This window comes from Coloeus monedula (assembly GCF_965178545.1).
Source record: "Coloeus monedula genome assembly, chromosome: 13".
NCBI lineage: Eukaryota > Metazoa > Chordata > Aves > Passeriformes > Corvidae > Coloeus > Coloeus monedula.
Genome location: NC_138793.1, coordinates 21,139,841 through 21,161,203, shown reverse-complemented (window position 1 = coordinate 21,161,203; position 21,363 = coordinate 21,139,841). Strand labels below are relative to the sequence as shown.

Genomic DNA, 21,363 nt, shown 5'->3' with positions numbered 1-21,363 from the left:
AGGTAGAAAGGTAAAAATGAACAAAGGAAGGAAGGTGAAAAAGGTAGTTCAAAATCTGTTTATGGCCCCATGAAAAAGAAAGTTGCTTTGAGCTGAAAACCTAAGGAGGCTTTAGGCCCCTCCCTGCAGGCACAAATTCCCTCTCTCTGCTTCTTCTTTTTCTGGGGCTGCATTTTGGAGCAGCCCAAGCTCAGGGATCAATCAGGGAATAAAGAGGATTTTTTCCCTTCACCTCTGCTTCCCCAGTCTCCTGTGGCCAGGGACATTTAACAGCCCCAATTTAAAGAGCTCTGACCTGCAGACAGCAGGAAAAAGCTGCTTCTTCCTCTGCTGATCCTCAGATGTGTTTTCAGTCCCTGCTAGGTGGCTCCCTAATTCCAGCCCTGTAACAAAAGGCCCATTTTAAACCCAATATTCCTATTTCAGGCAGAGCTGGGGGCATTTTTGCTGAGTTTGAAGTTCCTGGAAGCCTTTGGCACTTTGCTTTCAGTGATCCTGGATCCAGCCCAGCAAGAGCTGCCCCAGATCTGGGGCAAGGCGGAAAGAAGGGAGCAGATTAAGATCCTAATCTTGATTCCATCACAGATTTTTTCATCATCAGTCCTGGTGAATCACTTTCACTTTTATTATTCTTCCTGTCCCATTCTCCATCTGGGAGATAAGATCTTCTTCCCCGGGCTTTTTTTTTTAATTTAAGGTAGATTGCACTGACACCTTCTGAGGGAGGATGGATTGACAGCTGAATGGATTTTAGTAGAGGAAACAGCTTTAAAAAGCCAGAAAAAATCTGTTTATGGCCCCATGAAAAAGAAAGTTGCCTTGAGCTGAAAACCTAAGGAGGCTTTAGGCTCTGTACAGTCCTGAATTAATGAGAGTTTCTGTTCTATTCCTAATTTTTAAAGCTTTTGCTTTTAAAGACAAAGTCCATATTAATGTTTTGTTCCAGCCATTACCTGGCCTCGAAATCCGGGACCTCAGCCGTGCTGTTCCCTAATCCCAGGGATTACCCAGCCCTTCTTTCCCTTGCATCCTAAATACCACACAAAAAAAGGGCTGAAGGGCTCATTTCAGTTTTATCTGCAGTGGTTTTATCTCAAAACTTCGAGTGTTTCTCCATTTCTCTTTGAATCTGGAGGTGAGGGGAGCAGCTCCTTTGGAGCTGTGATTTTCCCAGATTTCCCAGGCTTTACGGGAAGGGGAGGAACCCAAGGTCGTTTCCCTCAGTCAGGAATTTTGCTGTGGGAATTCAGCTGCTCTCCAGGCAGTTCTTCTGTCAAACCATTAATCAGCTCAGAAAAGTTGATTAATCCACGTAGGGGCTGTGGAGAGAAGGGTAAAAAGGAACTTTTCCATTATTTTGGGGCTTGAAGAGGGAGTGAATTTCCCTTGAAGCTGGGAAGGGCCTGAGGATGATAAAGCAAAGGAGCAGCTTCATCTCTCCCTGGCAGAGAGCTCGGGGCTCCATTATGGATACAAATCAATCCCAGCAGGATTTCAAAGGGTTTCTTTAGGATGTCAGGTCCCTCTTTATCAGATCCCTGCTGGGATTCAAGGCCTGCCTGGTCACGGGGTGCTTTGATAAGGGCTGGATTTAAATCCCAGATCTGAGAGCAGACATGAAAGTTCCCTGGGTTTCTAAGGGCTGAAAAACTCAAGCTGGATTCGCTGCAGAGCTGAAAAATCAGGGTAAGAGAGAGCAAGGCGTGGCCAGCAGGCCCAGGCTCCTGATCACGCCCCTGGGATCCATGGGATCCATAGGATCCACGGCCTCTGGCACGCTGCTCCAGCACCCTGCAGGGTGACTGACAGCCGGGCAGGGGAAGGAGCCACCAGCAGCTCTGCCATGTGCACCATCATTCACCTTGCACGTGGCCTAAACAGCCACCAAGCACTGATGGACTGACTGAGCCGAAAATATCGGAGAGATCTCAGTTTGCACTCCAAATTCCCTGCAGCCTGTTCCCTTCCTGATCCATCCCTTGAAGCAGCAAGAGTGGAATTCCTTCCGTGGTTGCTCTTTCCCTCCTGTTTTCCACTCAACAAGAAAAAGAGCAGCCACGTGAACAGGAGTAAAAGCCCCAAACCCACAAAAAAGCACATTCTCAGCATCACTAATCCCTGCCAAACTGCCAGGAACCTTCCAAAACTACATCCAAGCTTGGAAACAGGGATCCAGTTGTTTGTTTAAGCAGCTATTGATCCAGTCTCTTCCAGCTAATTAAACTATTCACTATTTAAACTCATTAAACTGCTCATCCTGCTCCTGGCAGCCAGAGGCAAAGAAGAAATCGTGTCTAGATTAAATGGTGATGGTGAATGTGCCCATCCCAGTCCTTGGAGAGGTTGGAATTGCATCCCTGTTCCTCTGCTCTCTTTTCCTTCCTTTTTCCTGCAGTGATTCCCACCCGGATTCCTCAGCTCCAGCTCTGAGCAGCCTCAGGGGGAGCATTTCATCCCCTTGGAGCCAACTCCATTTGTTGCATCCTTCATGCCTCAACCACCCCTAAAAGCAGGCAAGTGCTGATGGGCAGTGCAGCTGCTTCCACTTGGGAATGTTTCCAGTGGAACAGGGAGGGAATTCTGAGAAGCTTCCACCCACTGCACGTTATTGCTGGATAAAAGGTGAGGCAGCAAAGGATCAACAAAGGGAGATTTCAGCAAGACAAAGTCCAGACAAAGAGGCTGCAAGTGTGGCTGGGGCTGCTAAACTGGGAAAACTGCAAGGTCAGGCTGTGGGAACATGGATTATACTGAGGTCTGGAACTGGTGTTGGGAAGAGAGAAGGCGAAGGCGAAGGAGAAGAAAGGGCCCAAAGTAACTGCACAGGGAATTTCCTTACCATGAGCCAGGCTCATTCCCTGAGCTGACCAATATCTCCGAGCTCCCCTTCATGGCACAGCCCTGCCAGTAAAGAACAGAAGTTCCTGCTGCTCCCACTGGAATTCTGTAGCGTGCCTGGCATTCCATACGTTATGCTGCCTGAGAATTCCTGCAGCCGTCCTCGGGAAGAGCAGTTCACTGCCACAGGAGGAACAAGAGGAAAGCAGCTGCCACTCTCGGGTTCTGTGCTCTGTAAAAAGTAAAAGCAGATAAAGATCAAAGCTCCATAAAGCTGGAACCATCTCCAACCTCGGGACAGCACTTCTGTGGGAAAAGCGTGGATGGGCAATTAGGAAGGAGATCATCATGCAAATGGGCAAGGGGGGGAATTAAATTCTGCTGCTTTCTGATTGAGGCCTGCTTCAATTTGCAGCCTTTATAATATCAGTTTAATGGGACTTTTTGTGCTTTAAAGAGGTTTTTATTAGCTGGGGGCTGTCCCTGCCTGGACTGAGGCACAGCACAATGAGTCTCCTGCCTCCTGAAGCCGTGTCGTTATCCCAGCATCTGAAATTAAAAACCAGCACTCTGGGAAACCTCTCTACTCTGAGGAGAAGTGTGAGGAGTGTTTGGGTCTGTGGAGAGCCTGGAACAGCTCTGAGAGACACCAAACATCCTGTGGATCCCAATAAACAGCAAAACATTCCAGCAGCTCCTTCCAACACCGCCCTTGTAGGGAACTCTGTCACCCCAGTGGGTATTTGTGGGAGTAAGGAAGAAATCCCACTAATGACCTCAGTGTGATCACCTCTGGTTCGTCTGGGGATAAATCTCCTTTATCCTTCTGGGAGAATAAAGGAATCCAATGCTGCCTTAATCCCCAGCTCCTCAGAGTCTGCATTTCCAGAATCCATCTCCTGGCCCAGCGTGGGAAGGGTTGTCCAGCGCTGGAACAGCTGCCCAGGGCAGTGGTGGAGTCACCAACCCTGGAAGTGCTCATAAAATACATGGATATGGCACTTGAGTGTTCATAAAATACCTGGGTAAATACATGGGTAAATATAGGGATAAATACATGGGTAAATACATGGATAAACATATGGATAAATATAGGGATAAATATGTAGGGATAAATATGTAGGGATAAATACATGGCACTTGAGGTCATGGGCTGATGTGTCCATGGTGGTGGTTGATGTTTGGACTTGATGATGCTAAAGGCCTTTGCCAGCCTCAACAACCCCAGGATTCCATGATTTTCTGCCTTTTTCTCCTGCTCTGGGGCTGAGAAACTCCTTGAGCGGAGCAGCAGTGGGAGCAGGGAGCCACAGGCTGCACATCAGAGCTCTGCAGGCACTTTTAATCCACCTGTCTGCATGTTCATGGAAGATGGCACAGGAAATCTCTCAGCCCCAAAGCATCTCCCCAGTTTTGCACACCCAGGACAAAGCCGAGGTGAATGATCCCCTCCAAGCTCCTTCCAGAGCCATTCCAGCGGCAACCAGAGGCAGCAGTTCCTAGAGAAACGGCTCCTATCCAATTTAGGAGCCTTCCCTTGGGGAGGAGACATCCATTTCCCCTTCTACCTGTCATTCTTCTTCATTTATGGACTCAATAAGGCAAAAATCTGGCAGGCTTGAAGTAAAAAACGAGCTGTTCACAGGAAAGAAAGCCTCAGCGGGTAAAAAAAAAAAAACAAACCCCAAACTGTTGGAATCAAGATGCAGTTAATAGGAGCAAAAATAAATAGAAACAGACCCTAAATGTAAATGAACGTTACATCACCACTGGCATTTCAGCTCCTTTTAAAATACAGAAATAGCAGCAGATTTAACTTGCAGAAAGTTGCTGTGTTCACACAGCCAGAGCTGCTTCAGGGGCACAGCCCTGAACCTTCTGCTCCCCAAAACAACTCAACACTCGAGAAAGGAGAAACAGGGATCAGGCAGAGGGGGGAAATCCCAACTTCCCAGTCAAAAGAGATTAAGAGAAATACAATTCCATCCCTTAACCCTGCGGAGATGGGATCCGTTGGCGTTTGCCAGACGAGCCAGCGACTGCACCGCGCCGCGTGCCCCAGCACGGCTCCGGACAGCCCCCGCCGCCCGCTCCCGAACGGCGCTGCCGCCTGCACGGCTCCATCCGTAGGCAGCCCCCGCTACTCGGTGCTTCTGCCGCGGACCCCGCCAGCCCGGCCGCCCCGTACAGGCACCGTCGTCCCCCTCGGTGCTTTCCCTGGACGCGCCACCTCGCCAGCGTTCCCCGCTCACCTTTAGCTAGCGGTACCAGCGTGAGGCAGCGCACAGCCACGGAAAGCGCCACTGCGGGTTTCTTACCTGGAGTTCCGAATTGTAGTCAGCAGCTGGCACCAGCGACGTCTCAAACCCAAGTCATCCCGTCTGCGCTTCGTTCTCAGCGGCAGGACCCCGCTACCCGTAACAGCCCCAAGCTGCGCGTACCCATCCCCCGGCCCCCGCACGCGCAAGCGCAGTTTTTGAGCGTCACCGATCCCGCAGTGCTTTCTTGGACGCAAATACCGAATGTTAACTGTACGCGAGCACCTGTCTCTGCTATCAAAGCTGGTTGAACTGATCGCTTCCATGCAGCAGTATAATCGATACGCAAATTTTCAAGGCATCCTAAATTTCTCAGTGATCTTCACAAACAATTTGTAGTTCTGGAGAGAGAGGATAACGGTATGGATTGCGCTGCAGGAGCAGGTGTGCACTTATTCTGTGTCACAGTATTGGAACACAATAGGGACAGCATCAAAACGTTATTTCCAAAGTGATTCCACCGAAAGTTTCTTCATATTCTTCGGATTTTGCACTCCAAGCAAACATCACATTCAAGTACCCGATTGTATATGTTGCCACTCCAAGGAAACCACTACGAAATCTATCAATAAATGAAGTTCCCGTTTAAGCCTTTCACAACACAGCTGCTGCAGCTGCACCACCTTTTGGAAAACTTTTATGTTAAAACTGTAAACATCAAAAGAAGTCTGAAAAGAAAAATACACAACTGCACAACAACTTTAAAGAAAAAGAAGAAAGTCAAGTGAAGGAATTTAGTATCTACTTTGTTCCATATATACAAATAAAGAATTATGATTCTTAAATAATTAAAGCATGAAAAAAAGAAGTGAACTGTTATCAATAAACAAAGACATATTTGAAAATCCATCTTTTAATAGAAAGTGCTTAAATTATATTCATAAAACAAAGCTGTGAGCAGCACATTTACAGGCTGACAAGTATCTTGCTGTCTTTTCTTTTTATCTAAAAAACTCAGGAAAAAAACCTTCCTACATTAACAGAAAAAGAGTAGATGAAAAGATAGTTGAAGTCATCAGCCAAGGATTTTCCATCTACTGTATGCTGCACAGTAGCGAAATTTTCAAACATCTACCCTGTCCCACCTCCCCAGATCTCTCAAAAATGTCTCAGTGCTTTGGATTAAACGATGACCAACTGAATTGATTTTGTCGTCTTGGCAACACCAAATCCAATGTCAGATCTCTTTGTTCTTTTTCTGAATCCACCAGCTGATAACCAAGAATGTTTATAGCACCTTTGCAAACTTCCTGTATTTTCTTAACTTTCTGAAAGGAAAGAACATTTCTCCAGGCCTGTGAAACACTAACTGCATCTCGAGATGTTATTTTGAAGGCTTCTTTTTTTTTTCCTGGTCCCTGTCCATGTGTGATATTATAGATCCAGCTTTTGAGCCGGGGAGTCAAACTAAGATCTGCGAACTTATACATTTCTGAGATTTCTGATAATGGATCTCTTACCAGGTCTTCAAAACGGACCATTAAATAGCGATCTTTCAGAAAATTAGGTGGTTTAAGAGTAGCCGTTTCATAAATCTGAACGTGACTTCTACAAACCTCTTGCATTACTTTGTATTTGCTGTCTTCCACTTTAGTGCCATTGGTACTCAAGACGATTCCATTGTCACGGGCTAATGCTTTGACTGATTGTTCCCGTGACTTAACGACTGCCCTGGGGTCACGGACCAGGTGAATAATTTTGAGATTCAGGGATGGATCAGTGAGAAGGGGGTATAAGACCTTCAAGTCAAAGAATCGAACTTCCTTGATGACAACGTGGCTGTAAGTTTTACAGGCTTCCTCCACCTTGCTGAATGGATACCGTCCACAAAGAGTCTTGCATGCCATTTCACTCATTATGTCTGTACGTTGAAAAGAGTCACAAGCAGGAGCTGAACACAGAGCCCGACTCGCTGCCCACTGGAAAAGATCAGATAGGTTTCTTTTCCAAGGCATGTAAGCATCAAACACAGACATGTCACACAGAAAGACCGACCTGACTAAGTCCCGCACTGCCATGTGTAAGACTTTGGCGCTGTTCCGGTACATTGTAACCCACACGTGCCATGCAGGTTCCATCAGGTAGAAGACGCTGGGATGCTGGCTGAAAAGTTGACCAACAAAAGAAGATCCTGACCGCCAAGAGGAGAGAATAAGTATGTGGACTTGTGATGGTTTTTCCTCAGACTGAGGCATGAAGCTACTATACCGGGCATACATGAAGAGTAAGAATCCAGTCTGAACTGTAACAAAAATTATAACAATTGTGCTAGGAATCCGAATCCTTGCCATTCTCACCGAAGAAGGGCAATGAGAAAAGCTGAAAAAGAGAAGGGAAATGCCAGTGAACCATTGCTCCTGGGCACAATAACGATAAAACTCACACAATACAAACTCTTGCATTAGTAAAACGTTTCTTCAAACGTGCATGTATGTATGTGGCACTAACTGCTTCTTTAACCAGTTGCACTGGGGGGTGATCACTGCAAGTGACAGCTGTTGGAAACTGAAAGGAACTAATGTGTAACAGTAAGATTACTGCAGAAATAAGCAAATAAGTAAATGTTCAATGTTGAAGAAAACCTTGGGTTGGATTAAAACAAACAAACAAACAAACTACAAAGTACACAAGGCCCTCAACTTGAATACTGGTAAATATTGCCCCAAAAAAAGAAAAAAAAATCTGTCTGAATCGCTCAACTGTATTTCAGTTTCAATTCAACATTACAAGGATTTCTATCCCCTAAAAAGAGTGGATGCGAACATCAGTAACCATGGGTGCTAAAATAAAAATAATCTTATCTAACGTGAGCACTGTACCCTACAGCGGCAGTAGGGTGCTATACCAACTGGTGCTTGTCCACAACCTTCTGTTTTCCAAACTGCAGAAGGCAGAAGATGGATGAAAACTCACAACCTGAAGCCACATCTGGCCACAGATGATAAAATGAAAAAGCAGCTGACATATGTATTTGGTCTGGAGTGCGTACATCCTAAGACTGAATACCCTGAGTTCGCATGTAAGGAATTACCAGTTTGGGAGTTAGATTTGTCTGCATATAACTCCTAGAAAATCTTAGGCATGTCAACCCCCAGTGGATTTCTATTTTACTTTGCAGTCAAAGTTCAAGACATATGCACTCCTCATGGCTTTTTACTAGAGATTTTTGGCACCTACCCTTCTGTGGTCTCACTTGTCCAGATTCCACTCGTAAGCAGTCAGTATATGTTAGCAGGCAAGGTTTTAGCAAAGTAAGACTCCTCCCATATGCAGATAATCTCAAAAGTTCTATGTATACGTATTTGCTATCTAGCTGATTTACAATTTGAAATTACAATTTTTTTCATGTTACGGTGAAAGATACATTTTTCAACACACTCTGAACTCTTGAAAGAAAACCAAGCAGACTAGGGAACATAGATACACACTCATTTGACATCATAAATAGAATTGAATTAAATGATCACTCATTACAAAACCTTTATGTACACTGCATATTAAAATGTGAAACTCTGCTTCAAAATTCTGTGGCAGCAAAAGTATACAAGAGTTCAACAAATAATTACATTGATTTAAAGTAAGTAATGGAAGAAAAGCCTTCCAAGGACTGTTAAAGGCAAAAATGAGGCTACAGCCCACGGCTTAGCAATCCCTAAACTGTGGATCGCCTTTGGTATATGCCTGTATTGCGGTGTCACACTAGGAGAAATAAGCTTCACTGTATTACTTAACTTTTTTCCTAGCAGTCCACTACTTGCTACTGTCAGGCACAAGAACAGATAGATAAATCCTTAGTTTAATTCAGCTTGGCCGTTCTTCATAGATAAAATCTGCCTTGTTCAAATAGTGATTTTTTGCATATTTCATCTCCAGAAGCATCTATAAGTTTCTCTATGCTGTGAGGATCGCCAGCAATCCAGAAGCCTGCATTGACACTTCGCCAAACAGAGGGGATGAAAGAATCTAAGATGAAGTCAAAGTACAGTTGCATTTGCTAATTGAAAGATTTTTCCTGAAACAGACTATATTCCTGAAAGTCAGCTAGACATAACTATCTCAGATCTTTTTCTTGAGTGCAAGTTGCAAGTAATTATCTACACTAAGACTGTATACTGCAGCTCCTCACAGTCTCACCCATTATGTAACTTTTAGAGACTCAATTATGCTTTCCAAAGAATTAATGTGTTTCTACTCAACTGTTGCTCCACTCTAATCCTGCTGCATAACTGCAACACTAACTGCTCTTTAGATGTTATTAGCAGGCTGGGGGGGACTGAGGAATAAAAACCAAAAGCTGTTTTTTTAAATTCATTTCTGCCTTGACTGTCTCTTGGACCTCTCCTCACTCCAGTTCCCACCCAAGTACTGTCGCAGACGATGCTGTGCCAATGAAAAAACAGATAACGTGAGTATTAGTCCACAATACACGTCTGAACGAATCAGACTCAAGCACTACAAATAACATCAAATGACTGTAGCTGAAGTATTTCCCTACACTTCAATATGATAAAAACTGCAAGAAAAAGTGTGATATCAGAGTAAAACACTAAGTAGATACCCGTTTTCTATATTTAAGATTAATTTTCTACCCTTTTGGAAAAGTTGAAGTGTTTCTAAGGAAAAAATATACACATGTAGATACCACCAAAGAAAAAGTATAATTACGCAACAAAATATAGCATCTGTAAGAGTATTCTCTAGTATGCATAAGGCCAAATACACCACTTTCTCTGTAAACAGTGCCTTTTATTTATGCACTTCTCATGTTGGGCATGTATAATTCTATTTTCATGTAAACAACCCTTTACCATTTGCAATTGCATTCTGCAGTTAAGGTGATTTCAGCCCAGGTTAAACTTGCATTCCCTTAAAGTACAATTTTTTTCAGCCGAACAAGCTCTTTCATGATTTTTGACAAACTTTAGCTGAGACAGAAAGCAGCTGTTGAATAGCCTGTAGAATAATCTTCTCATGGAGTTGCTGAAGATCTATATATGTATACACATATACACATATTTATAAATCTGCTGAATAGATTACATTATATCATTACCTTAGCTGTGGACTTGGCATTGTTGGATTAACAGTTGGACTTCATGACCTTAAAGGTCTTTTCCAACCTAAATGATTCTACAATTCCAAATGTGAGGGACAGGATCTTGCGAGACAGCCTACCTCTGATCCTCTATTTATTCCATTGCAGGACTCACCAGATGGTGCTGTTAGGCAAGCTCGCTCTTTCAGCACAGAAAGGCAGCATGCCAAAACTGCACACTGAAACTGCACACTGAAACACTAGTCTGTGACTTGCTTTGCATTGCCTTGCCTCTTTCTGCTAGCGCCCACCTCCTCCACCAACAGCTCAGGGGCACCAGCTGCCCACCCCAAGATCCCCTCAGGAGAGCAAAATTGGGGTTTGTTACACCTCCTTTTTTCCTGCTTTGCTCCACAGAACTGCTTCCTCGTAGCTGCACCTACCTGACTATAGCAGGCCTGCTAACCACAAACATGGGGGGAAAGGGAGAAGCAGCAGAGGGGCCAGATGTTCTAGCGTTACTGCCACTTCAGCTGTCATCTCAGTGACAAAACTCTTGAAAGCACCTCCTCGTTGACTCATGCAATAGGACTGACCCCAAGTGGCAAGGGAGCTACAACAAGCAGAAAATCAGGCTGTAACAGGCATCCAGTTGCAGCAGCGAGCACTCTAACACCTCTCACATCTCTCAGCTAAAACTCATGTCCCAAAAAAATCTCTTTTCTAAGGAGAGCACTTTTCAGACCCAGAAAGGGCCTGAAAAAGAAAGAAAGAAATTGTCCAATGGATGATCATTTAGCTCTCACTTCCAGAGAGTTTTATTCATTTGTTACATAAGACATTGGAATCGGGTAATCAGATCTTTTCAGGTCAGCTCTGAAAGGAGTACAGTTTCTTAGTAGCTTCCTTTGAGCACAGAATTCAGCCCGAAGAGACTTAATAAAGTAGTAAAAACTAACTTTATAGCTAAAAAAAGCCTTCTATTAAACTGCTCATTTTTTTCTGGGATACTAAAAAGACTGTAGAAGGACAGAAAGAGTGCCTCATAATTAGAGCCATCAAGAAACACGCTCTCTCTTTGAGCTTTTGACAAAAGGCTGGGATGAAAGAATCTCTTAGAACAAACAAGTCTGGGTCTGTTGTGGGAAGACTGAAAAACCAGGCTGGATTAAAGCATAAACATTTGAGTGAAGTATTACAAATACCTGCTTCCCTATCATGACTTCTGAGCAACCGAATCTTAGCTGTCTCTGTCAAAGTCTTCCCTGGCCATGTTTTGTCCAGCAAAATTTCCAGCACACTTTCATTTCCAACAGTCTATGAAGCATTTTTAAAGTCAAAGAATTTACAGATTACACAGAAATTACTTCAACTTCAAATAACATACTCAATTGTGGGTCCCTTCCAACTCAGCATATTCTCTGATTCTGTTGATTTCCCAGACTGATCTCTTCCACTGAAAAATGAATACCTAATGGCGCATTATGTGCTCAACCTTTTGTTACCCAAAAATGATTGTCCTGTATGCTGACCTTTCAGAGCAATCATATGAGATGCATATAAGTACCACTTATGTACTTAAAATTCACCAAATGCAGCAGTACTGACTGTAAAAAGAGTGATAATGGTAAATACCATCATGCATTTTAAAGAATTAATAGGGAAATGTTTGTTCATGGCATGATAAATAGAGCAAAGACCATCTGAAGGTCTACTTTTCCTTGTGGCGTTTACTCACTGCATACTTCACCTATAAGACATTGCACCGGTGCAATCACCACCAAAACGGCTTCTATGAGCTAACATTAGAAACATAGTTTGCTACTCAAAAAAGTGAAATGTTGGAACATGACAAAGCTGGTCAAAGAATAATACACAATAATATTACTAGTAATTCTTGCAGTAAATCACCCCGCCGACAAAACATCACTTTCCAGTATTCTTCTGCAGCTAGAATCACACACCTTCATAAAGCAAAAGCTTACTGTATCAACAACAATATGCAGATTGGTATTCGAATGGGAAAAGAAAAAGTTTGTTTGGAGGGTGCCTTCTATAATCTGGTGGTTTCTAAAAGAAAGCCTTTCCAATACTAAATAGTTGAAACTGATAAGCCTGCCTAATTACTTTTTAATAGAATAGTGAAACTGCAACTAAAATAATAAAATACAGTAAATGTAATGTAGTAATTCTGAATTATAACATTATATTAGCATTTCAGGTGATACTGCTAATTTAGCTTTTGGAAATACACTTCTTTTTACAATCTAGTGGAAAATGAGATTTGAAGAGTTGTTTCCAGGAAATCATCAGACTTCAACACTTTATAATACAATGAAACATACCATAGATTTAATTACATGTTCACCGAAGTTCTTTTTCTAAAAGATACTGTTTCCTTTAGGAGATTTTTAATTTTTTTTTTTTTTTTTTTTGAGTTAGATAAAGTTGTCCAGCCTAAGCACACGGCAGTGTCAAAGCATAGCCCTCCAACACCTATTTATCCATGCACTGTAGCTGAAGATCACGGAGTATTTTCAGCTACTAGAATGACCGGTGTTCAAGAATTGAGGTCTGCTTCGTTGCAATTTTTGTTACGAATTTTTACTATGGCAAAACTGGGGTGACAAAGAGATCCGCAGTGACTGAACGCTATTCACTCACAGGACACTGTCTGCACCGGTACAACAGCGTCCTCAAATTCAAACAGTCCGAGGACGACTGGGTTGAGGTGTGTGTGCCCTATGCGCCTCACCGAAGCAACTGCTGCAACTAAGAAATAATGACAAATGCTTCAGACCAGCATGTCACCTTCAGCTAGAAAGAGAGGCAGGACACAAAAGAAAAATGGGAAGGGATTTCCTGAAATGATAGGAAGGTTTCTCCAAAGCACCTTATTTCACTATCTAACTCCAGCAAAAGAAACCACCTCAACCTGAATCAGCCATGTTCTCTAGGGAAAAGGAAGGCAAAACAAAAAGAGAGAGGGGGGGGGGGAAGAAAAAAAAAAAAAAAAAAAAAAAGGGTGGGGGTGGGGGAGGGGGGAGAAGAAGAAGAAAAAAAAGAGGCTGATTTTCGACAGTTTTGCCTCTGTCGGTGCGACAGCGGCTCCGCCGCAACTGGTATTACCGCTACTCCGCCGCCACAAGCAGGGGCGTGTGTGATCGGCTCAAAAACATCCCCTTTAAAGCACCGTTGTTTGAGACCGGAAAAAAAAGGTCTGACCGGAAAAAAAAAAGTCTGACCGGGACTTCCAGTCCTGTAGAATAACGGCACCCCCACCCGGACCAGCCTGCCCCTACCTTCTCGCTGCCTCCTGCCACCGCCGCGGCTCCGAGCTGCCGACAGAGACAATGAGCCGCTTTCAGACGTGGCCGGGGCAGCGGGAGGAGCCCAGGAAGAAGCCGATCCGCCCCCCTCCCCGAGCATCCCCGGGCAAAGGCGCAGCCTGGCAGAGGCGGTCCGCTCGCCTGCCCCGCCCAGCACCGGCCACCTAGCGCCCGACCGTTCGAGTGGGACCGGCCCGGCGGGGCGGTGACCCCCGCCCCGCAGCCAGCCAGGAGCATCCTGCAAGCGCCCGGCCCGAACGGTCCCAGCTGGCTCGCCGAAGCCGGCTCGTGGCAGCCGCCGCAGCAGCTAGCGGTCCCGCGGCCTCTCCTCCGCGGGGTCACGCGTGCCTCGGGCCTTCCTGTGGCAGCAGCCCCCTCCTCCCGGCCTCCTCCTCCTCCCTCCACCTCGGCCCAGCACCCCCACGCGCACAGAGCTCGGCGCGGCCGCGTCCCGCTCACCTCCTGCGAGTACAACCGGAGGATAATGCCCCCTGCAAACTGGCTGCTTGGTGAGTTAACAAGCAACGAGGTGGTTTCTTCTATCCTAGTTCCACCTCTTAAAAGACTCCTGAAGCACGGCTCTTACACGGCCATTCCCGCATCAATTTATGTACAGGACTTTTAACTTAAAGCTGCTTTCTTTTTCCTTCTAACAGAACTTGACTAATCCTAGCGAGCAGCCATGTCCTTCCTCAGTGAAGAGCATTTAGATTGCTCTGTCATACGTATACAGAGAAGATCTGTGTAGTAGCACTGTGGTGCATGGTAGTGGTTTTGGCTTTTTGTGTTGCTTAGCAAGCTAAAGGAAGAGTCCTTACAGATCGCTTTCTGAGAAAGGCTCTTCCTTACTAAACCTCTTTTAATGCTAGTTGCAGTGGATCCTCAGGTATATATTTTCCCCGTGTAGTTCAGTTTGTTTCTTAAGCTACAAAATCTTGCCTTTTTTCTGTTGCTTGGCTACTTAGAGAAGTAGAATGTCTCTTCAAGCTTGAGAAAGGAGTCAGAACTATGAACCAAGAACCATGGTCAGTATAAAAAGCGATCCAGGAAGTGACCACAGCAGAGGTATCACAGGGGTTTTTTCCCTGCTGTGATAACATCTGCCTTTACGGCTCCCTTTACCCTGCATTCAGTTATTAGTGCCAGTCATGAAACACCTCTTTCAAAAGAAATGGAGGGATGGCTTCAGCTCGTACTAAACAATTACATGCCACCTGCAAGCAAATAACTCTTTTGATTGCCTCCTTTTAATGTATATAGTTCTTTGCTTGCATTACTGTAGAGGATTTTTCCAGCTTTCTTTATCTAAAGGAAAAGAGAATGTTAAGGATATTTTTCTCTGTCTTTCCTGAACTAGACCTAATCTCCAGTTCTTATTTCACGTGCATTCACTGAATTGTTGCTCTGAGCAGCATCACTTGCCTTAACTTAATGTGAAAGGCTACAACAGGAGAGAAAAGTGGGAGGGGGATTAATGGAGTCTCCCAGTACTGTGGCTTTCAAGCATTAGTCTTCTCCATGTTCCCATTGCTACCTTAAACTAAGGCTCCTGTTCAGCTTGGAGGAAGGCTCTTAGGCATTCCATTTTTGTGGGAGTAGAACATTCAAACCCTTAAACTGAGGTCCTCTGGTCTCTCCAGAGATTTCATGTCCACCTTAATGCTTGTGCAGACACATACCAAGTTCAGTCAGGGAACTGACTTGTCTGAAAATTTGATTACATATTTGGTAAAGATCATCTTCACCATAATGAACTCGCTGAATTAACTCATGCAGCCACGCAAGCACCATTGATGCAAGGGAGAGCATACCAAATGTACATCAGCTTGAGATACGGGAGAAACAAGCTCACGGGCCCCTTTGTTCATGCTGTGTAGGGGCTCGACACACTCAAAAGCAGCAGACAGTTGCTTTGACTCTGAAGATGCAGATACGAAGGCAGTTACCAGCAGCCCTACGCGGCCACACAGAGACTTCAAAGATCCAACAGCAAACTGGAGACTTCTGGAAAAGGTAGCTCCCAACTGCCAGGATGCTGAATTCTAGAGGACGATGGCCAAAAGGTGGCATACTGCTAAGCTGCTCTTTCATATTTGATAGCTGCACCGTGTCTTAAGAGTTCAAGAGAACCAATGACAGAGTTTTTTGCAGAATTCTAGCATCTAGAATTGTGTGAAATTCTGTCCTGCTGTAACACTGCTTTGCTAAAATTAATTCTTAAGTCTAAAACTGAAAACATAATGGAAATTTTGTTGTTTTCTCTTGTAAGCTTGTCTGGCATAAAAAGTAAGCTCAGAAAGAGAAAATAAAATAATCTTCCCTACTACCGCCACCATCAAGAATGAGGGACGCAGTCTTTCAATGCATACCAGGTGATTATAATTTTTATCTGTTCTAAGCTATTTAAGTTCTGAAAGTAATTATTTGCTTGCTTCGAAACTCTGAGGCTTCTCTGGTAGAATTTTTTGCTAGTTTTCTTTCTTTCAATAAATACAAGGATTCTCTGTTTTACTATTCACAATTCACAATTAATGGCCTGGTGCTACAGTAATAATGCCAATAGTAAATGGTTGTGCAGACTTGGCACACACTATCACCGTGGTTTCTCACATCAACCTTGAATTTATTCATCCTCCAACTTAATAATTAAATTCCCGAGTATGTATAGCCACAGTTACAGAAGTGCATCTCTGACCTTAACTCGTCCATGCATTTTTTCAGATTTCTTTTTTTTTCATTTCATAGTGCACATAAATGCATGTACAAATAATTCTTGACAGAACTCTAAGACTGCAGTGAATTGATTTACAAGAAGTGAAAACAGTTCATGTTGTTACTTTTAGCATATTATTTTCAGTTTTCAAGGTGGTTTTTGAGGCACGTTCCAGTTGCAAAAAAATAACTAGGCTCTTCTTTAACTGTCAAAAATATAAAATTTTTTGGTTCCAAAGCACATTTGTTCCTAAAGAAATTAGATGAATGAACATGTATTTTAAAAAGGAAGAACAGAGCATACTTGGAACATACTTAAAAAATTCTGATCTTCCGAAGTAAGAAGTGTATAGAGAATACAATCAGGTAACCAGTTTTGAATTGCATTTCTATAAAGTCTTCTCAGGCATCTCTTCAGGACTGGTGCTGTTTGTAGGACACTACTGGAGATACAGGCAGAACTGGTGATACTGGAATTGTTGTCAACACCTGATTCTGGAACAAAAACATCTTAATCCTACCGAACACCCAAAGAAAGATAAGGAGGATGCTGACATACTGGATCCAGGCAAATTTAATAATTTCCCAAAATCCTGGCTGATATTTAAAGAAAGTCAAGGAGTGTTAATGAAGAAGCTTCAGATGCTACCACTGCAATAACTAAACTCTGAGCCACAAAAACACCTAAAAGCCTTCACCATGGTAGGTAACAAAAGCTGGAGGGAATGTCTGTCCTAGAAGACATTTAGCCCAATTCTGGGTAAAGCACCTACTTTGTGCCTGAGTCATCAGGAAGTAGTTATCGTTAATATTCAGGCAGGTAGACAAATCTTGTAAGAAGTGTGCTCCATACAGATTCTTCTAAATGCAGGCTCATTCTTGTCTAAGAAAAAGAGCAAAGAACTTAATGAACGAAGAATTATTTTGTTAGAAAAAAGAAAAAAATTCCAGTCTGTCTGCACACGAACAGATGTAACCACCGCCCACTGCGGGAGTTATTATTTGGTGAGATGATCTTGCATATGGATTTCTAATGATGTGCTTTAGGTCACAGACTACAGTATCATGCTTTGCTAGTGGCATCTGTGACGGATCGGGACAGCAGGTACTGCAGAACCAAAGCAAGATGTACTACGATTATTCCCTGAGAATAGCTAAGGAACTGCCTTAAAGGCCTTTTTAGCAAAGCTGAAAAGCAACAGAGGTTCCCAGTAAAGAAAGACAAAAAGTGGTTATGCAAGCAGAACCATCTGAAGGAATGAACAAATAGGTATTTCATGAACTCCAGAACCGTAGCATTTGCTTAGCTAACAAAAAAAAAGTTTAGCAACACATCTAAGAGAAACAGTTTGCATTTGGCCTCTATGTGGCGGAGGCTCAAATAATAGAACCCTGTCATGTCACAGTTTATGCAGTTTTCAAAGGATATAAGATAACTTCCACTGGGTAATGAATGGTGGCATTAATGATAAACGGTGTATCTGTTGCTCTTCCAGTCATCCAAACAGGGCTGGGATCTGAAAAGACTGTTGTCACTAAAGTGGAGAAAGAAAACATCCAGATTAAGGGGGGGCTTGTAGGTGTTAATACAGAAGTCATATATCTCACGAAACAGCTGCCAGTACGCTAACTACTACTGTCCTGTAGCTACACATTCAGACTTACCATTTCTATCCCAATACGCTGCAATGATGTTTGCTAGATCATAGTCACTTGCAAAAGGACTTGTGCCATTCACCACAGACACCTGTTACAACAAGGAGACACTTTAATTATTTCTCCAGTCTTCAAGACAGTAATTCTACTGAGTTTCTTACACAAAGTAACCATGCCCTTCAAGGAACGAACATAAACATCACACTGAACATCTTGGCACAATAACCTCTTCCCTCTTGTAGTCTAACAAGGAAACACCAGTTCCAAAGTTTTACAGTTCACTCTGTGCAGCAGTACAAATAATTAGGGTGTCACCTGTGATACTAGAACAATTAAGAGGGTGGAGTGGGGGGGAATTGATGGGGAAGGGAAAAATGTTTCCTCACATTGTATCTGGTATCCAGTCCACAATGGTTAAGTAATTGCCTCTGGTTCAGTTTCAGGTCTCCATTCACATAGAGCTGAGACCCTGGCACAGGAGAAAAAAACTGAAGAAAAGCCATGCTCTGCATCACAAATGTTGACATTCTCTGAAATAGTGAAGACAAAAAAGGAGAATTTAGAGGGAGGAGGGGGGACACAACATACTTTTCTACTCTTTGTATCTACAAAGTTTTCTATGTGGATTTGATTTTTCTACGATTCCCAAATTTCAGATCATCACATTAGTCTAAACAAGCGAACACCAAATAAAAAATACAATTTTTTAAAAAAGTGAACTACCTTAGTTACTAGGTAACTAACTTTATTAACTCGACAAAGTTCCACAGGAAATGCAGTCAAGTGCAGCAGTCTGTGGCTAATGACAGAAAGATTTGACTAGCCATAACATGTATAAAGTGGCAAGGTGACTAAACACATTCATTGGAGACACACTTTAAAAAACTCAGCAATCAAAATCAAGGACCAAATAAAGAAGGTATTATCGTTCTTATCGACCACTCGATCTGAAGGAAAATGTCCACAATTACAGTGGAAATAAAATAAATAAATAAATAAATAAATAAATAAAGAAGTGTTGTGAATATCAGAACTCCCTGTGATACTAATACCTGACCAAATACCTCAGCCCAAATTTAGGACTGTTGGGCCTTTATTCTGGGCCTCAGGCTTAAGAATGTTTCCTACACCACACAGCTATGCTTGCTAAGCTTGTCCATCTGCAATCAGCAAGACTCTCTAGGAGAAACAGCCTAATCTCCCTAGGAAAACAAATTCTTGTCTGTGTGGCTGCACCCAACGCAGCTCTGTATTATTGCTCCTTTCAGATGTATCCCTGGGTTCCCTGTGCTCTGGTGTTTTTGCTTTAGGTATTGACTGCACTGCCACAGCAGAATTGTGTTGTCTTGTCTTCCTGTAACACTTTCTTCCTCGTCCCAGTTACAGGACATGGAAGATCCTGGCAGATGATTACCGATGCTTCAAGAGCTGTTAAGCACGAAGTAGTTTCAGGCTGCTGCAACAGCCTGGCTCTCCACCTCAGAAAACGAACTGGTTATGTCAAGACACAGCAGGAGGTAGGAATGCACATCCTTCTGCCTACCGCAGGACTCACAGTTATTTCCAGGTGCCACCCACACTGATACTCACTTTTGTGCATTTCTGTCCTGTATGCTGCACTACAGTCCAAGAGAATACAGAGCTTAAAATTTTTTAAAAAAAGAATTTCTAGCAAAGCGTATGAAAATACTCAAGAAAGCTAGACTAGGAATGACACAGCAGAGGAGAAGAAAATTAAGTATTTGATAGTAAAATAAATGTTTTAGATAGGAATTTCAAATGTGGAAAGTTTCTTTTCATCTTTTGTATAACCACTACTGGAATATTACAATGGGTCTGTACATCACAACAAGCAAAACTAAAAATGCTCACATAAAGCTGGTACGAAAAGAGTAGAATCAGCTGAACGCCAACTACGTGCTCCGTTGGTTGCAGTGGAAGTTCCAATTTAAAATGCAACTGATCCATTTTGCCATCTTGATTTTTGTCTTCTTCTCTAGTCTAAACAAATTTTTTTTAAAGACAGGAATTTCTGTTTAGAAACAGAAAAAAAAACAGAAGTAAAACCCTGGGGGACCTCCACAACTGCAGCACGCACATACCAAGGAAGCAAATAAACTGCATAGTTAGGAATGCAATAAAAAGCTGCTTGACTATTTATAGACAGAAGACTAGAGACAAACAAGAAGCCTACACTGTCATCTGTTATACAACGTCTCATATGCCCTCCCAGGAGGGATAGTTTACTTCAAGGTCTTTTCTGCCCTACAGCATGCCAACCATCTCCCCTGCATGCTACAAAGCATGCCTTAGGATCTTCTGTAAGACACAGTGCAAATATATGACTGATAGTCAGGCTTGTGCCTCCTGCCACTGCAGCATGCCTCTTAATGGCCTCTGTATGCTCATTCGTGGCTGTGAGCCAAGGCTTGCTATGCTTGTGTGCCAGTGTCCAGTACTTCAGCTACTTGCAAATCTACCAGGGCTCATAACCGAGGCAAACAGAAAAATAACTGCCACTGTGGAATCCCACAAATAAAAATGACTGCAAGGCAGAGGTTATGTGCTTCTGAAGGCACATACCTGCTTCCAAATCTAGGGGCTACCTAGCAACGCCCGCAAACTTCACGGGATAAGCCATGCGGCCAGTGGAGAAGGGCACAACTAATTTGATGAAAGTAAACTGACGTGTTCACGCAAACCACCAGCGGTGCTTGTGGACATGGTTTAGTGGCAAAATCGGTAAGGTTTGGCTAATGACTGGACTTGATCTTAAGGGCCTTTCCCAATCTAAGTAATGCTACGATTCAGTAACACTGAGCGGGAGTGCAACGGGACTCGTTAAAAATCCAGCAAATCCCGATGTGAGGCACAAGGTTATACATAAAGCTGCTGCTACCTGAAGGCAGCAGTGCCTGACGGGCCACACGCTCAAAAGCGCCATCAGCACTCGTGCCCTGAGCCGGCTGCCGGTCCGCTGGCCCCACTCTGCAGCCTCGCTTCTCGCCACTGTTGCCGGGCCGCCCCGGGCAGGCCTACCGACAGGAGCGGGACTCGGAGCCGGTCCTCCTGGAGCCTGTTGAACGCTGGGAACGTGCTCCACGCCAAGAAGCTGCCCGGGCCGGACCCGATGGTGGCGACGAAGAGAACCTCGTACCGGAAACGGACGGTGGGTTGCTCCAGGTACGCGCTCTGCTTCAGCCAGAAACCTGAGGGCAGAAACAGCACGAGGTTTCAGGACTGCGCCGGGCCCGGCCAGGCCCCGTGGGGTCGAGTGGCGCTCACCGTGGCTCCGGTAGGCCACCAGCAGCGGTGGCACATAGGTGAGCGCCGTGATGAGCAACAGCGCCAGTGCCGCGGCGGAGCAGAACCCAGCCCGGTAGCGCGTGTACAGCGCGGGATGCGAGAACAGATCCACGCCAGCCATGGCGAGCGGCCCTCAGCGCCGGACCGCCCCGCCCCGCACTCTCACCGG

At 44.0% G+C, this 21,363-nt stretch overlaps 2 protein-coding genes across 5 annotated transcripts in view; both read right to left on the bottom strand.

Annotated features, from left to right (window-relative positions):
* CHST6 (carbohydrate sulfotransferase 6) overlaps positions 1-17,072 on the bottom strand; it is a 23,921-nt gene extending 6,849 nt beyond the window's left edge. Inside the window, exons 1-3 of one of the 4 annotated variants that reach the window (XM_082290273.1) lie at positions 17,006-17,072; positions 5,157-7,475; positions 2,840-3,070 (exon numbers count right to left, since the gene is read on the bottom strand). In XM_082290273.1, coding sequence (XP_082146399.1) covers positions 6,266-7,447 — 1,182 coding nt within the window. In that variant the 5' untranslated portion in view covers positions 7,448-7,475; positions 17,006-17,072 and the 3' untranslated portion in view covers positions 2,840-3,070; positions 5,157-6,265. Of the gene's footprint in view, positions 1-1,179; positions 1,320-2,839; positions 3,071-5,156; positions 8,378-13,493; positions 13,564-17,005 lie in introns of those variants that run through there. The other 3 variants (XM_082290272.1, XM_082290271.1, XM_082290270.1) reach the window with 3 other exon arrangements.
* On the bottom strand, positions 15,810-21,363 carry TMEM231 (transmembrane protein 231). The gene is made up of 7 exons (XM_082290274.1): positions 21,174-21,363; positions 20,928-21,097; positions 19,761-19,889; positions 18,275-18,418; positions 17,898-17,979; positions 17,662-17,767; positions 15,810-16,836 (listed from the first exon to the last, which is right to left on the bottom strand). The coding sequence occupies exons 1-7, from the start codon at positions 21,313-21,315 to the stop codon at positions 16,647-16,649; spliced, it is 963 nt and encodes a 320-aa protein (XP_082146400.1). The 5' UTR covers positions 21,316-21,363; the 3' UTR covers positions 15,810-16,646.

Excerpts from the sequence above, each read along its gene's own strand:
- TMEM231 (XM_082290274.1), bottom strand. The coding sequence starts at position 21,315 with ATGGCTGGCGTGGATCTGTTCTCGCATCCCGCGCTGTACACGCGCTAC. Across the intron at positions 21,098-21,173 it reads GGTGGCCTACCGGAGCCACG|GTTTCTGGCTGAAGCAGAGC; the intron begins GTGAGCGCCACT and ends TTCTGCCCTCAG. Across the intron at positions 19,890-20,927 it reads TCCGAGTCCCGCTCCTGTCG|ACTAGAGAAGAAGACAAAAA; the intron begins GTAGGCCTGCCC and ends AAATTTGTTTAG.